Source organism: Eupeodes corollae, chromosome 2, assembly GCF_945859685.1.
Source record: "Eupeodes corollae chromosome 2, idEupCoro1.1, whole genome shotgun sequence".
In the NCBI taxonomy this organism is placed as follows: Eukaryota; Metazoa; Arthropoda; class Insecta; order Diptera; family Syrphidae; genus Eupeodes; species Eupeodes corollae.
In genome coordinates this window covers 60,647,440-60,665,721 of record NC_079148.1, presented here as the reverse complement: position 1 = coordinate 60,665,721, position 18,282 = coordinate 60,647,440, and the positions used below count along the sequence as shown (strand labels likewise).

At 32.5% G+C, this 18,282-nt stretch overlaps 1 protein-coding gene across 11 annotated transcripts in view; it reads right to left on the bottom strand.

Annotated features, from left to right (window-relative positions):
• LOC129944648 (uncharacterized) overlaps positions 1 to 18,282 on the bottom strand; it is a 153,488-nt gene that overhangs the window by 25,940 nt on the left and 109,266 nt on the right. For 10 of the 11 annotated variants that reach the window (XM_056054224.1, XM_056054225.1, XM_056054228.1 and 7 more), the window contains 2 exons: positions 15,739 to 15,874; positions 2,859 to 3,062 (listed from right to left, as the gene is read on the bottom strand). In XM_056054224.1, the coding sequence (XP_055910199.1) occupies positions 2,859 to 3,062; positions 15,739 to 15,874 (340 nt within the window). Of the gene's footprint in view, positions 1 to 2,858; positions 3,063 to 15,738; positions 15,875 to 16,248; positions 16,292 to 16,360; positions 16,587 to 18,282 lie in introns of those variants that run through there. The other variant, XM_056054232.1, reaches the window with a different exon arrangement.

The following is an 18,282-nucleotide window of genomic DNA, read 5'->3' as shown; positions in this document are numbered from 1 at the left end:
AAAGGGAAGGAAGTGAAGACTTCATTTTATCCACAGGGAACATAACTTGGCTTCAAAAATATTTAATGTTTCCAAAACTAATTTGGATTAGTGCTTTGTGTAAGAGCGATACAAAAATCGTTGCCTGTCGAATATACCAATGTTCCTACGCCCCAAAGTTTCAATAGTTACAACAAATTTTAATATTGAATGTATATATGTACATTATGTATGTAGAACGACAACCGTCTGGCAAATTTATTGTTTATAATATCATTATAAAGTCCTCTTTTGGAATTCCAAAACTAAAAGTGTTTTATTTGTTTAGTAACAATTAAGAGAGATTACTAATGTTTTGTATATAAAAAATGCGTAACCGAATTCATTGTATTTTTTTAGTTTTTATTTTCATTTTGTAACAAAACTAAACCACACCGAAACTTTTTTGCTTCAATTTGCTTAGTTGTCAATGGAAATTAATAGCAGACGATACCTACTTAGCTATCGTGAAAACGCTATCGTTTTGACGATATCACTTTGACGATTATCGTCTTACGTGAAGTGAGACTATCGTCGAAACGATATCGTGGAACGATTATCGTTTTACGGAATGACCCCCCTGATTTTGAAATTTTAGTGGTAAATTGCTACAATCACCAATTTTGAAACTCTCCGAAACAGTTTGCTTGCTTGTTAAAAAGAAGAAAGTAGTTTTCTCCACCGAAAGTTTCTGAACACTGAAATATCTTTGTCAGTTACTTTGTTAAGATATTGTACACTATTTGAAAAGAATCTTTCCAAGTTTCTCAATCGAAATAGTTGCACAGATTGATAATCTTTGACTTTTCGCTTAAAGATTTCATAGTCCGCCGCACCTTTATTATGCGTTAAAGTTTTACTGAAGTGATTAGGAGAGTTAGTAATAACAAAAAAAATCAAAAGTGGAAGGGTCGGTGAAGATTATATATATAAATGTGGTTTAATAGATAGAGTTATAGAAATTTGAATGACTATCGTTAATGTCATGTAAAACATTGGTCCAACAAATAGTGTGAAGGCAGTTCCAAATTATGATTTTGTGTCGACATCGGAATAATGAATACTTTGTATATTTTTTTTCAAATGTTGATGTTGAATTTCAAAAGAATTGTCAAAAACAACCACTTACAAGGCTTTCTACTAGAAAATATTTGTTGATTCTAAATATCATAGGTACAAAAATAAAAATAAAAATTTATATTAAAATAATTATTGGGTTTGAGTTAAAGAAGTTTTTATTTAAGTTTGATAGCGGGTACTCCCAACTTGACTTTTAATTATTCCGTTTTGAAAAACTCTAATTGCATAATGCACAACTTTAAGTAGCGGTTTGGCCTAAATTTGCGTTTAAGATGGCTCGAATTTTTGATAACTCTGGCATTTACGCCCACTTTTTATTTTATTATTGCTACAGAATTAAGACAATCTGATGCACAACTTTAAATTCCTCAACTTCAACTTTCTGTTGCTCTGTTTTTTTTTTACCTCCCTTAATGTTATTTTTTAAGTAAGCCATTTAAAGTTCACTCAAAGTTTTGGTCTCCAAACTGCTAAGGTATTTTGACTAAACATTTTAAAATTTTAAAACAGGAACTGATTTTCGCTGAAAAACACTAAAAGTGTTGATTTAAACTGTCCAGCACTTAAAAACTCATAAACTTGAAGTTTTATTTTTTTTGAATATCTTTTCTTAACACTTAAAAAAACATCGATATGTGACACAATAATGTAACCAACAATATTTGGAAAAACTGTTCAAAGTAGCTTCGAAAATATTATTTGTGTACATTCAATTGACGCGGAGTGTAAATATCAATGTCGATATTTTATTGATTGGTTCTCGCATATTTGAGGCCGCAAATTACAAATTCAATTTGTTTATGAAGAATAAGGAATTATTAAGAAAGTTGGTCTAGAAGTGATTTCGTGAGTTTGTCTGCATAATGATGATTCCAACATGAAATAGATATGTATGTACAAAACTTACTCTCGAGCTTAAATTGTATAAATATTTAAAATTTTTTATCATTAACTAAATTTATGTTAGGCTTAATATATCTTGTTTAAGTGTTGTTTGAATTTTTGTGTACATCTATATATAAAGAGGTCTTTCTAGCTACAAACATTTAAGTAATTTTTCAACGAAATCTTAATTAAGTTCAATTCTTTTACTCTACACGACTGAAACATCTCTTTTCAAACTCCTAAAACATCACATCAATCACCTCATACCATTAGTTGTTTTTATTGCAAATTTCTTGCCACCACCGAGCTGCGCCAGCCGCCAAGTCTTTCCATTTAAGTTTTTGAAGCGAAAATGGCTTGGGAGAGGTCAAATAGAAAACTAAGGTGCGTGTTGCGTGAAAAAGTAAATCAAACTGTTGTGATTTGTGAAACAATATTTTCTTTCGTGATTTTCCTATTTCATTTGAAAGAAGGGGTTGATTTTTCGAATTTAACGCTCAAATAACCAACGACCTGTCACTGTCAGTGTATGGGAATGTTTTTGTCTTCGTGAAGTCTTCAAAGTTTGTGGTAAGTAATGAACCTTGAACCTCAATTTTTTGGAAGATGTTTAACTATTTGAATGAATCTTACAAATAAGACTATTATCAATCGTGGGTATGAAGAATGAAATTGAGAACACGAAATACAAGTTACTTAAAATAATTCTACCTTATAATGGTTAAGAAAAATTAGAAAAACGCAGAAGTTACAAGAATTTTTCAAATGGAGAAATATTAACATCGATTTACAGAAATGTTCAAATTATTTTTAGTAAAAACATTTTGCATTTTAATCCTAGGAGGATTTTTTTATTTTGTTGGCTATATACTCACTTGCAGCTCTGGAAAACTCTGTCTCACAATTAACGTCCACAAATTATATAAAACCGATACAGTTAGCACCATGAGCCAGTAAAAATAAAAGTTTTCGTCAGGGTTAACAACAGATCGTCGTTTTTGTAAATATCGACGTCTTCTTTTAGATTTCTTATTTATATCACCTGAGGCGCTTTCAGATCCAGTGTCTTCAACGGTTTCCTGAAAAAAAGTGAATGTTTTTTTATGAAAATTAGTTTAATATGATATTATTAATTATAACGACAATGCAGAAAAACTTCTTTTATTGAAAATGTAACTGTTGTTTTCCAACTGACACTTGTAAACTTTTAACTTTAACAATTAACAAACTATAATAAACTAATGACGAAGCTGTCAATGTTGGAAAATTCATTCTCTCTGATCCTGTAAGTTATAAAATTTGTATTTTTTCTCTGCCAGGCAGGTAGTTTTCAATTCAAAATTGCAATAATAAACTTGTTATTTATGATCCATGAAAATGCGGCTTTAATTAACAGATAATTTTATGATATGACATGGTATTTGAATATAATTTCCAGTTCTAAACATTATAATGGCGTCAAATCACACGCACAAGGGGGTTTCAGTTAATAAATTGCTTTCAGCATATCGTGGAATTGTTTGTCAACTATTTTTATTTTTTCATGAGTTAATCACATCGCGTGCTCTATGTGCCGCACGTCCCATTCAAGCAAGAAACGGTAAGTTGTTGATACAGCTATTTGTTCTGACACTGAAATTGATAAAATTAATATTTAAATGAAACTGTCACCAAGAAAATTATTTTTCAACAGCATTGCACTAACTCAGGTCAGGCAAATATACCGAAGACGATAGTTTGAAAAACTATTTGAATGAATGTGATATTATAAAGGCTTTTCCAATAAGGGGTTTCATTTTTATAAGTCCGCTATTTGGAAAGATGTAACTATAAAAACTGTCATTTTTTGCCACTTTTAAAGTTAAAACTGTTTTATTTCTAAAAATAGAGCGATAAAAGATTCAAAAAGGCATTGACATTCGTCAAATTCGCTTAAAATACGTAGGTGAAAGCTATGTAATCATAATTTTCAAACTAAAGCGCTTTTGGACCGAAGTAATCCCACAAATTGTATTACACTTTGTTTTAACTATACACTGCCAACCACTAGGATGAGGCAACACATTTTGGAATCGATTTTCGCTTTGTATAGCTGGTGGAAGTGTTGTACCTGGTACGAATTTCAACATTACAAATTTATCAAATTAAAGGGTTAATTGAAACAATTTTTTTTTTATCAATTACAAGAAATTAGTATCCAGGGATCAAGAAAAACTTCAATTAATATGTTCTTCTGTTCAAATTGTCTGTCAACTTAATGAAAACCCAAAGGGCCAAACGTTTTTAATTATGTGCGGAAAATATAGGGACCATGTCAAAAGTTTCACGTCTTCTGATTGAATTCAACTTTTAACTCGAAGAAGGACATTGTCTTTTTTAGAAAATCCAAACATGTTTTTCATTGTTGGAAATGACCGTTCCAGCGAACATTTAAAGTTGTTTTCATTCATTATTGTAGACAAAAACTAGAAGTCGATTGTCCCATAGTAAATTATAGCTCTTCACACCATTACTACTTTTTTTTCAATAATCACAAGAAATTAGTGCCCAGGAATCAAGAAAAGCTTCGATTAAAATGTCCTTGTGTTGAAAATTTCTGCCAACTTAATGAAAACCCAAAGGGCCAAACGTTTTCAATTTTTCAATTTCAATGCGGTGAATGGTGGGACCAAAAAAGTTCCACGTCTTCTGATTGAATTCAACTTCTTCTTTTTGGAAAATCCAAGGCAGAGGTCAAAAAATGTGTTTTATTGTTGAAAATGGCCATTCAAGCGAACATTTATTGTTGTCCCCGTTCATTATTGTAGACAAAAACTAGAAGTCGATTATGCCATAGTAGGGTATAGCTCTTCACACCATTATTATGATGTTTTTCCAAAATAAGCTCAGATTTCTCAGTTCATGGAAATATAAGTTGTTACGAACGGGCCGTCTAGGTTAAATTTTTGTTTACACGAAAAGACAGTGCGTTTCCATTCACTGCTCCAAGTAACCTGCTCTCTTGCAAAATTTATCCGATGCTCCTTTTATACTTGCTTTAAAACAAGCTTATTTTTAGTCTTCTTCTCTGGATAGTATCACTTTTTTGTATTATGCTTTGAATCGTTGTTATTCTGGCTGATACTCTACTCAGCGCTTGGCCTCTATTCTTCGTCGTCGCTGATAGAGTGAAATTTAAGACAAGTCGTAAAAATAACAGCTGTTTCCCATGACGTTGTTATTTCTGCGTTGTTCTTTTTTTGATTATTCCAATATTTTCGTGGATCAGCAATATGATTGCTTATACAACTTTCTTGGTTCTGTTAAGTCGCCTTGCTATTTCACGTCCTGAGAGTTCTAAATCCATTTAATTAGACCATCTATTAAAAGATCGCACTTGTTAACATTTTATTATTTTATATTTTGAAATTCCAATGATCGTTTCTAATTGTCCTTTTAATTTTATGAATTCGTAATGGTAAAATACGTCCCTTTTTACAAATAGTACAATTTCCCGGGTACCGCACTTCGACCAGCTATAAAAATTAAAAATCGATTTAAAAATGTGTGGCCTCATCCTGGTGGTTGGTAGTGTAAATACTTAAATCATAAGACTTCTTAAAATGCAGTTACTACAAGAACCTCATGTTGGTTGATCACCAGCAACTTTGCCTTTTCGCTGATTGGGTCCTTGTTCTTAAAATCCATCAAAATTATTCGGATTTTTTTGAAAACTCATCCAAGGCCCATTTTTACCTCGTAGGCGTTGTTTATTAGCAGAATTGCCGCCTTTGGTACTTGGAAAATCCTAAAATTATTGGTAAAACGCCTCTCTAACCTCCACGTGCAACTACTTCGTGCGATTTTTGGGATCTAAGGATCTGGCCCTCCAGGTTAGGTGCATCATAGTTGCGAAACACCAACAAGCCTCGGATACGGACAGATTTACTGTTGACAATCTACGCAAACCAATTAAGGACAACGAACTTCGGATACTCACGTGGAATGTTAGTTCCATTAACAAACCACGTGCGGCCGAAGAATAAGCGGAGGCCCTAGACTGCTATTAACCAGACATCACGGCAACCAGGAAATACGATGGAATGTGCCGGGCAAAAAGAGGATGAAAAACTGTGGCATTTACTATGGTGACAGCTACCGAGAAAACCAACAGTGCTTATTTAGATGCGGCTTTGTCATTGTAACCAGACTAAGGTAACAAGGGTTGAGCTATAGGTGCATCAACGAGCCCCTAATGACCATCCGCATCAAGGCTAAATTAGCCTGATATGCGCCTATGCCCCCACAGAATAGAAGGATGACACACCAAAGATATTTTCTTTGAGTTCTTAGACAAAGCATATGAGCAGTGTCTTAGCTACGAATTTAAAATTGTCCTGGGCGATTTTAATGGCAATTAGGAAGGGAAGACATCTTTTATGGAATATAATCGGGAAAAACGGCCTGCACGACAACACTTCCAACAACGGATTCAGGCCCATAGATTTTGCTGCGGGACAAAACGTCATGGTAGCCAGTACGCGTTTTCCATACCTGAACATCCACAAAGGAACTTGGACTTCTCCAGATCAGTCTACCGTCAACCATATTCACCATATTGCGATCGACACCAGACACGCTTTCAGCATCATGGATGTCCGAACTTTCCGAGAAGCTAACATCGGACCACTACCTCGTTGTAGCCAAGGTAGCACTTTGGGTTTCCAGACCCAAGGCAAAACAGGGAGATGCTGAGAGAAGGTACAACGTCAAACCCTATAATTGCAAGAGATCTCTAAATCCTTCTCCGAACTAGTTACGAGTAACTTCTCTCGAAGTTCTCTGCCGCCAACACAATGTATCAAAAACCAGTGCCAAGATGCAATCAGAGAAGCCGCCTCTGACCCTGGTTTGATGAGGGATGTCGGCAGGCAAATGCAACCAAACAACAAAGCGGCGCTGCATAAATGGACAAGGGCTTCTCATGATCTCTATGGGCAGAATAGGCGAGAGGAACACCAACCTCTCAGAAAGAAATACAGAGAGCAGTCGAAGACGTTGAGAGGTTTAAAAGCAGGGATGAAGTTCGAAAGTTTTATGAACAGGTGAAACGGAATTCGCAAGTACAGAAAACTAAAACCAAAGGCTGCAAAGACGAAAGTGGAAACTTCATAGTGGAACGGCAGTCAATGTTGAGGATATGCACTTCTGCAAACTGTATGTCGTCGATGATGAACCGAATTACGCTGTCACCGTCTACATGCAACATAGTAGACGAAATCCAACAATCCCCTCCTCCCGACTTAGACGAAGTAAAGATTGCCATATCTAAGCTGAAGTCTAATAGAGCCGCTGGAGCAGATAGCTTGAAGCAGATGGAGAATATTTGGTTAGGAGCAAGTACCAACTTATTTGTAAGATATGTTCGGAAGAAAGCATGACCGATGAATGGAACCTTAGATTGTTTACCCGATTCTGAAAAAAGGAGACCCTCTAAACTGCACCAAGTACAGAGAAATCAGTCTACTTAACAGCGCCTACAAAATCTTCTCTGCCGTAATATGTGAACGTCTAAAGCCTATCGTCAAAAACCTGATAGGTCCTTATTAGTGTGGTTTTAGTACAGGAAATTCCACAGTCGATCAAATATTCACATTACCGCAGATCCTGGAAAAACCCAAGAACACCAAATTGACACCTACCATCTTTTCATCGATTTCAAAGCCGCATATGACAGCATCTACAGGGACGAGCTGTATAGAGCCATGTCTAGTTTTGGCATCCCTGCCAAACTCGTCCGTTTGCACAGGATGATCATGGAGAATTCACGCTACTCGATAAAGGTTGGAAACAACTTAACAGAACCTTTCTATGTCAAAAAAAGTTTCAGACAAGTTGATGCGCTGTCATGTGATTTTTTTTAACATCGTACTAGAGGCACTATCTTTTAAAAGTCTGTCCAATTGCTATATGCTGATGACAATGACATAATCGGAAGAACTCAGACTGATGTCAATGATGCTTTTGTGCGTATTGAGGCAGAATGGGTTTAACGGTTAATGAGGGCAAAACAAAGTACATGCTGCCGACAAGAAAGAACTTGTAACACCGACGTCTCAGTCAAAACGTTGCCATAGACAGACGTAACTTTGAAGTAGTCAAGGACTTCATCTACGTAGGCTCCGCTATAAACGCAAAAAACAACACCAGCGCTGAGATCAAACGATGTTTCTTTGGGCTAAGAAAGCAATTGAGTAGCAGTAGGACAAAAGTGTTGCTATATAAGACCCTCACGATGCAGAAGCATGGACTATGACAAAAGCGAATAAAAGCACCTTGTGTCGGTTCGAGAGAAAAGTTCTTCGTGTAATCTACGGTCCCGTATGCATCGAAGGGGAGTGGAGGAGAAGACGGAACGACAAGCTGTACGGTCTGTACGTAACGTTGACTTAGCCATGAGGGTAAAGTCAAACGACTGAGATGGCTGGGTCACGTAGAGCACATGAAAACCAAGGCTTCGAATCCACACCCACAGGACAGCGCATAGAGGAAGACCGCGGAAACAGGCCTGTAACGCCACCGTAAGTAAGTAAAAAACGGCAATTAACAATTCCTTAGAATGAAATAAACATTCATTGATTTCTCTTAAAAAATACTCGTTTTTTTAATAACGAAACTAAACATCTTGTTGAAAAACCCTTTGAGCACCTACACAATAAATTATGAGCTTACATAATGTACACAAATAAAAGTCGAAAATCTTTTAAAGACAGTTTCAGAGCTTGTAACCACCACCACCCTAATGTACAAAAGGGAGTACAACAAAATTACAAACAAAGTAATCCTCCAAGAGACAACACTTTTAGCATTTACCCCAAAAATCGATAAATAGGAATATGTTTGACAATTAAGCCCCTAATTTATTGTGTTGTGCATAGTAAAATTGCCAGGACCTATTGACCATCTTTTCTTATGACCTTGACCATTAACAATGGATTTTGGCATTTTGTTATCATCACCAAAAACAAGATAATGGTTGATTCCAAGCATCAGCAACAAAAACGTCTACTATAGAGAATTTCAATTCTTGGACATTTTGTGAACTTCGTGAACATCTATAGTGTTGTATATTGTATTTTTTTGGCCTTCTTATTTTTGCTCAATGGCCCTTTTCGGGTTTCGAGTTTAAATGTATATTTACAATAAGTTCATTTTCAATCCCAAAGACATCACTTTCTTTGTATATGGGCATAAATAAATAATATTTGTAATATAGGTACGAGTTTATCGTCACATCACATCATATCATTTTTGGTTCTGCTCTTTTCTTATCGATTGGTATGATAATGTTCAAAACTCATTTCCTGCGAAGAAGGTCAGTGAAAAATAAAACAGAAATTCATACAAATCAATGAATGTATTCATGGAAAAATGTAGAACCCATTTCAATTCACACGACAGCTTTTCCATTTTAAGTGTTCAGTTTTTTGAGAGTTGTTTGATCTCAGATTTGGTTTTTGTTTTCTCTCGGTTTTTTATTTTTCTTGTTATTTATTGGTATTCATAGAAATACACTTAACCCAATTTTATTATATTTTTCGTTTTTTTTAAATGTATATACTCAGCTCTGACTGTTTTTGATAACAATTGTTCAATTTGAGGACTTTTAGGTATACTACACTACACAATACACATGTACAATTTACTCTAGCTACAAATAAGGTTAAATAACAATGAGTTCAGCTTAAACAAAAAAACCAAGACTGTCACTGCATTAATTTAATTGGTGTTAAGTGCATTACTTATTACTTTTTTCGACAAATGCTTAATTATATTGAATTTTCGCTGTGCAACTGTGGTAGTGGGGTGGGGTCAGTTTGATTCCTTGACATAAATGCAAACAAAATTTCAAAATTTATATGTTTTTCTTTGTTTATAAAATTCCTACGTACGTCATGCTACTTTTAGTGAAATTTGCTAATTTAGTTTGACAGTTGTGCATTTAATACCCGTGTTTTGTTGGAAAATCTATTAATAGTATAGTAGGATTTTACACGAACATCAAAAACAATATCCGTAGTATGAATACTACCGATAAAAGTTAAAGCAGAATCTTACTACGGATTTGACATTTATACGAGTCTCGAATGGATCTTATTTGATTTCGTTCTCAAATGTTGGTACGATTGATATTGCATTTGTATCTCGATGGCTGTGTTCGTTGAGTAGTTGTTTTTAGAATCATGTGTTTTCCATTGGGGAATAAATCGATCTGTTATTGTTGATATTATTTAGTTTTGTTAATGAAAATAGACTAACTGGGCATTGCAAGAATAGAAAAGATAATTTAGTTTTGCTATGTTTAAACCAAAGGTTTATCTCAGATAAGATTAAATAAATCTTTTTGGTGTTTCCTAGCCGAAGAAGATTTAAAAATGATTAAGTTTGACAGCACTTTCTAAAATGCAAATGGTGTTTCGGAGTTTCTTATGAAGTGCAATTGAGATAGTTTGATTCGTGTTAAACAATGAAGAAGTGAATAGTTCAGAACCATATAAAATTATAATTATGCAACCTACTCCAAGTGCAATTTTTTTTATTCATTTGATTAAGACAAAACTATATTTTTTGTACACAAACATGTAAATAAACAGACCATAATGCATTATCTGTGCAACCAAATCCTCCACACAGGTTTTTCTTCACAAATTTTGAACAAAATTCCTTCTTGAAATTTTTATTTTGTATGTTAAGCTGCAATTGTTAAATGATCTGTTTTTTAGAATCTCAATTCCCAGATGTTTTTTTAAGATTTCTTCTTGAAAATTGTTCGTTTTATAAGTTTTAGTCATTTGTTTACGCTGGAGTTAATATTAACTTTTGAATTTTACAAAACTTTCTTCTGTTTGTGTGTTTTTTTTTTTAATTATTTGACAGATCTTCTATCAACTGTCCCAGAATTTTCTACTATAATATTTTTAGAATGCCAAACAAAACACGGGTAATGTTTCATCAGTTTATTTGTCAGTAATAAACTCAGCTTTTATACAAAATAAAAGTGAGTCACGGAAAATCTATGCACTTTGCTTAGTCTATAGGTGCATTTAAAATAAAAAATTAAAAATTAAGAATTAAAAATTTAAATCTTAGCCCTGACAATTCTTTCACATTGGTGATACTTATGGATCTATGGATATTTACGTTCTTCTATCGCCATTTTAAAACAAATATTTACCAATCAGAATGAGATTCCGCGCTTAAAAACCAAACTTATTCAAAGAGGAATACGTTTTGAAACAAATTTTCAATTATTAACTTCTTCTATAATCTCGGATATCAGCGAACGTGCTTTGATTATTAGGAAAGGGTGATTTTTTAGCTATTTTCTTTTTTGAAAATTGGTTTAAGCAGTTGACGAACGTTTCGTGTTTTGCTTCACTGTCAAAAATCTTCAATTTGGTCTATAATTTAACCATGAAACGTCTTACAAACGAACTTCGCTTTCAAATTATTGAACTGTATTATCAAAATGCTCTGCTTAGAAAGTTCATAGCTCGCTTTTACCGAAAAAATGTATTAAGCGACGAAGCTCATTTTTGGCTTAATTGGTTCGTAAATAAGCAGAATAGTCGATTTTGAAGTGAATATCAGCCAGAAGAATAGCAGGAATTACCAATGCATCCAGAAAAAGTCACAGTTTGATGCGTTTTATGGGCTGGTGGCATCATTGGACCGTACTTCTTCAAAGATGATGCGAATCGTAACATAACTGTGAATGGTGAGCTCTACCGTGAGATGATATTAAACTTTGTTTTTGCCCAAAATGCAAGAACTTGACTTGCATGACACGTGGTTTCAACAAGACGCTGCCACATGCCACACAGCATGCGCAACAATAGACTTATTGAGAGGCGAGTTCTGTGAACAAGCCCGCTTTAATTGACGCATCGGAAGACAACATTGAAGAATTTATTCGTGAAATACCGGCCGAAATGTTGGAAAGAGTGTGCCAAAATTGAACTAAGTGATTTGAGTCGCAGTCAAGGTCAATATTTGCATGTACTATACTATAAACATTAATTTATATGGACCGTACAATCGATTGAAATAAAGATATCATGCAATTTTCTGAATTGTGTGTGTTTTTTTTTGGAAAACTTTTTAAAAAATCACCCTTTATATAAAAGTTGTTGTTAGAATTTCATCTAAATGTTTTTAGTGTAAAAGTCTCTAACCTACATACCACTTAGTGTTAGTTACCCGAAGCCCGTCTAGCAATCGATTTAAGACCATTCATTTATATTGGTGTTGATTGTTTTGGGCCGCTAATTGTAAAGCTTGGTTGTGGTACAGTGAAAAGATTTGGCGTGTTTTTCACCTGTCTTACGATCTTAGTTTGGATCAATGTACTTTAGCTGTTTGTTGTTTTGTCATAAACCGAGTTATATTTTTATATTGATAACAGACTCAATTTTATTGGTACCAACAATCTTATTAACAAGGATATACAAAACATGGAGAATCAATTAAGTCAGTACCTAAAGCAGTTTCAATCTGCATATTTTTAAATAATGTGCATAGGAGCGATTGATACAATCTATCAAGAGAAGTACCAATTCTATTTTAAAGGAGTAACCCCTCATGAAGACGTGTTGTTAAGCCTCTCGGGCTCAAATTAATCGTCGTCCTTTAACACATCTTCCTGTAGACCCCTAAGATCAAAAACCACTGACACCAAATTTTATGCTTTTTAGAAAAGAAGATCGGGATGTGACTGACCTGGGGCCCTACTCTGTAATGCGTTTCGAAAGCAAATATTTTCGAAAACGAATATTTTGTACTCTCTGTTTCTAATGCGGATAAGAAATCTAGTACTTACGGAATGACAAATCCGCGGATTTTTCGTACCTGGCAATGCGTTTCCGAATGTCATTAGCGTTCGAAAACTAAAATTTTGTTTCTACACCAGGAGAGGTAACGAATTGCAATTCGAAGGACGTTTTTAAAGGACACAAAAGGAAAATTGTGTTAAGTTGTGTGAAATAGATAAAATATAAGTATATAAGGAAATAACAATTTTATTCAAAATTTAAGCAAATAAATTCCATTACAGGGAAAACATCAGCGAAAAATGTGCGTACCAAATAAAAGCAATTTGAATATATGGTGGAATTGTATGACTTGAAGGAAAAAAGTACACCTTGGCAAAAGACAAATTTCAACACAAAAAACGAAATGACTATGAAAAAAAATCAGCTTAAACTTTCTAAGCTTGAATTGAAATGAAAGAGGCAATGGCAAAGGAGTTAAGTGTAAAAAAAAAATTATAACAATAATTCTCACATGATAATAAAGACTGAATTTCAATTTTAATTTTTTCCTAGTGTTCTTTGTGATTTGTTTTGATTTTTGTTTGTATTTTTAAAATACTTCAAGACTGCAAATCTACTCTATAAAAAGAAAAAGTACTAGACGAATGTTTTATTCGATTTGAACATTTTACAGAGTACGAATTCTTAAACGAATCGAATATCAGATTCGAAACGGATTGGCTTTCGAAACGCATTACAGGGTAGGGTTCTGGAGTTATTATCTGCAGCAGGCTCCACAGTAGAAGAACTCATTTTATGTCTCAACTTGAGAAGCGGTGGTATAAAATGTAACCAGAGTACGAGACAAATTATTCAAATCGATGACATTATGTAGTTGTTCTTGTGAGATTTGATCAGCTTGGCAACTGGGACGTGTGGTTAAGAAATTCCAAGGACCCGATAATGTTACTGATGTTAAATTACCCAACGGAACGATCAAAACAATTTGGAAGTTCTTTAAGGGATGCAACAATGGATATAACCAAAAATTTGTTTTTGTAGTTCTTGTAAATATTGTTTTTTGTTCAATTTTGTATATGATTAGTATACTTATTTACTTTATTAACTAAATTTGCAATGAATTGCCTTATTTTGAAGAATGTAAAAACAATTTTGAAATTCCAATAAGGCAAGGAAAGCAAAACGATAGTAACATTTCTGAAGGTAGAATGGATAGTGTTGTATCCGGGAGTAATGTTTAGTGCGTGGAACTGTCATGCCAGAGGTGTTGAGTACAATACCTGTCTGTGTCATTTAAGGACTTTTTCACGGATACTGCCTCTTGCGAGGAATTGATAATTCCTATAAGAATAATTCTGTTTTTTTAAATTTTAATTGTTTTGCTTTCAATTGTTTAACTGATCTTTGAATGCATACTTTTAAGATTGTGTGCTTGTTAGTGTTACTATTATTAATAATTAAAAGCAACCATTCATAGCTAGTACAATAAAATGCACGACTGCTTCGTACGAACTCATTCATGTATTCAAAGAGTGTGTTTCTTTATTGCTTCAAAAATTTAAACGCTATTTGATTTCTCAAAAAAAAAAAAATAATTTTTCAAAATTTAAAAAAACGCCTAACCCGAGCTGTCTCAAGACCTTAATTTTCATATTTGATGTCAATCGACTCAATTCTTTGTCTCAAGTAAAAATTACTTTTCTGACGTTTATGTTTATACTTTTGTAACTAAAAAAAATTATACATAAATAAGCTTTGTTTTTTTAAACACTTTAAAAAGAAAAAAGAGATCTCAAGAAAATCTGTTTTTATTCAAAATTTAAGTTAGCCTTCTTCATATTCTGAGAACAAAGTTTACAAAATATTTAAACATTTAAATTACGTTTTTTAAAGAAATTGTATTTAATACTGTGTACAAACTGACTAAAAATATATTATAGATAGTAAAATCAGTTTTGTATATAAATCAAAAAAAGTTAACAACCAACAAATAAAAAGACAAAAACTACAAATCAAAATCACATTCATTGAAAATAATAAAAATATGTCCCTAATACAAAGTTATGTTGTTGTCGTTATTTGATATTTAACTGTCTTTTGACAGAGGACAGACATTTTTCGCACTTAATTTGATTTACACTCTAGTCTTTCATAAAAATTCATTTTTGCCCGACACAAAATTGAGATTAAATGTGATTTATTATTAATCTTTCAAAAAATATCGAAGACTTGACCCACAAATTGAGTTCTTAAATCATGAAGACCATAAAATAAATCTTCCTAGTGCCAAAATTGCTGAAACTAGTCTAAAAAGTAATATTTACATATTATTGACATCAACATATTTTTATGCGCATTTTGAAAGATACTGTCAAATTAAATCTTTTTTAAATCAATTTGTGCTATTGGAACAATACATTAATCTTCTTCTTTAAATTGCACAACATCTTATTTGGAGAAGACGACGTTTATAGGAATAAAGCTTGTAGCCGAATTCTTAATGTTAATTTTGGAAAAGTTTCAGAAAGTCAACGAACAAACCTTTGGAATAATTTATGGTTGAATATTTGAAATAAATCAAAACGCTTGAGTCCTAAATACAGTTTTCATCTGAACTTATTAGTAATTGATTAGTGTTCTTTATATTATTCGTTATTGTTTGACCAAAAGGTAAAAAAGGTGCAATGTTTAAAATAATCAGTATTTTCATAGTACATAATCTGAAATTTAAAAAATGGAAAACATTGTAAATAACAAGACTTAAAATGTTTAAAATGTTTTATCAACTTGAAGGAAAGATTTTGACATTATCGATAATGGTGGGGTTGCCATACATCTTTATCAAAAGAAAATATTCACTTAATTTATAGTATTATACTCTCTCACAAATGCTGTATCGCATAATTTAACGAACAGTTGATAAACATGAATTTAGACAACTCACCTGTGTTTCAGGTATTTGACGTGTAGAAAATCTCTTAAGAAAGGAATCCTCTCGTTTAAGTGGTGGCTTCTTTTGAATAGCTGATGATATTTGTACTGTGGTCCGCAGTTTCATCCATCGTTGATTCGACTTATTCCTAATGAAATAAAACCGAAATAACATTATATAAGTTTAATTTGACTTTAAACCTTAAGAAACTTTTCAACAACATTTTAATTTTTTATTTTCAATTCACACAAAAATCAAACACATTGAAACATTGCATTTTAATAACATTTATCTTTCTAATGAAAACAATTCAATATTATGTAATGTTTGTGAGATTAACAAAAATAAAACAACAAACAAGCGATTATAATAATATAGCATATTTATTTTATGTAATAGTGAATCAAAAACCAAATAAAAACACAAACCATGCAATTTAAAATGTTTGTTTTTTTTTAATCTTTTGCAATCCAATTATACATTTATAAAGGTAAATATTATGTATTCTACAAATCTACATACATCATTGAGTCGCTGCCGTTCAAGATGACTTTGAATTTATGATCTGAAAGTTTTTAAAACTTCACAATTCAGATGCATCGAAAATGATAGTGATATAATATTTAAAACCTACGTAAATTAACGATATTTGAGTTGTATCTTTTGAATGCCGACTTCATTTCCAAATATGTAGTTCTTTTTTTAATTTTTTAATTCAAGTTTGAATACATGTTTTTGTATCTGGTTTAGGTAGAATTTGTATGGAAAAAAAAATATTTAAAACAAATTATTAATTTTAAAGTCGAATCAATGTTAATTGTTATCAGGATTTTGGAAGTTTTGGAATTAACGATATGATTTTTTGTGAAATCAAGATTTTTGTTCATCTGGTTACATAATTTAATATAAACAACTAACAACAAAATTGAGAAGGTATTATTAAATTAATAATTTTTTTGCCTAAATACTCGTGAACTTTTTAATTTATCTTAAACATTTACCTAAAGTGTTAGTTTTACACATATTTGAAGGTTAAATTAAATCAAAAAATTTTAAAGTAAAATTGTGTTTTTAGAAGAAAGCCAAATCCGTACTCCGGTTGTACAACAAATGATAGATTTACATGATTTAAAATAACTTATTTTGAACCAATTTTACACATAGACTGTGAAAATAACAGTCTTATTGTGCCTTTCAGGATTTTTCAGGAAATTTTCATTTATCAGTGCTCTGCTATTTATTTGAATTTACATTAAAGTCGGTAACTTCGTGCGTCGGTAACACTGCGTAGTATTCTCTTATTCACCTGAACGCATTCATTCTTTACAATCCAAATCCGCATAAGAAATATGTAGGCTTTTTTTTTAATGGGTCGTCTGCATGGTTGGTTGTTAGTAAAATGTAAGTACAAACTAACTTATTATGTTTAATTTAAAATATTTGTTTATAATAAATAGATTATTGATGTTTTTAAAGGGTGAAACGACAAACAAAGACAAATTTACTGCAATCTTCTTTGAAATGAAATTTAATGCGGATATTTAATGAAAAAATGCAAAAGGAAATTTGAGAATCTTGTGGAATAGCCTAAAAGATATGCTCAATCTCCTGGGACCACCAATGAAAGAGATGATTGAGGTTAAAAAGGCAACCGTAAAGATAAAATGAATAAAAAAATCTATTTTCCTAAGAACAAAGTTTCCCAGGTTTGGAGCGACTGCAAATCCCAATTGAAGAATAAACTATCCCATAATAAACAAGAGCAACGGGCCACAGGGGGCAGACCAAACAATATGCATACAGTTTTTGAAGAAGAAAAAGAAATTATTGCATAGGTATCTTTTGGAAATTGAATCAATTTGCTGTGGAGATGAAAAATATGCTCCCTTAGTTATCCGACATTTTTTTGAAAAATTTTGTTCATTATATTTTCCAAAATAAAAATAAATTAACTTTTATTTCATTTGGCATTTCTATTTTTATTATTTTTTAACAATTCTCCGCAGCTTTCTGTTCGACGTTTCCCTTAAGTATCTGCTTAGAATTGTTTAAAGCAAATCTTATTCTGTACATTTCCCAATTTATCCAAGACATTCACATGAATGGCTGTTGGAAAACAAATACAAAGGGAATCGAATAAGAATAGAGCCTAAAGATACAATATTGATTGTGAAATTGCTCTTGATTTTTTTTGGGTCGAAAAACCATTTTCATCTATTAGGCCAATTTTGGATGAATGGGTACGTGAAAAAGAAAAATTTCCAAATTTGGAACGACACCAACCCACGCATGATTCACGAAATGCCAATACATCAAACCTATAAAACTCTGTCTCCAGTCAACTTCTCTTTTTATGTTGAAATCCTTAACTAATTTAAATCTCTTTTTAATTTTGTATATGCTTGTTATGTTACTGATATGGCCACCTCTTTGAAAGAGAATCCTAAAAAATTTTAGAATTTTGTAAACTCAAAGAATCAGATGGCTTTCCAGTTAACTTCACTTAAAAGAACCTTTCGTTAGATAAAACTTTTGATATCTGTAACGCTTTCGCAA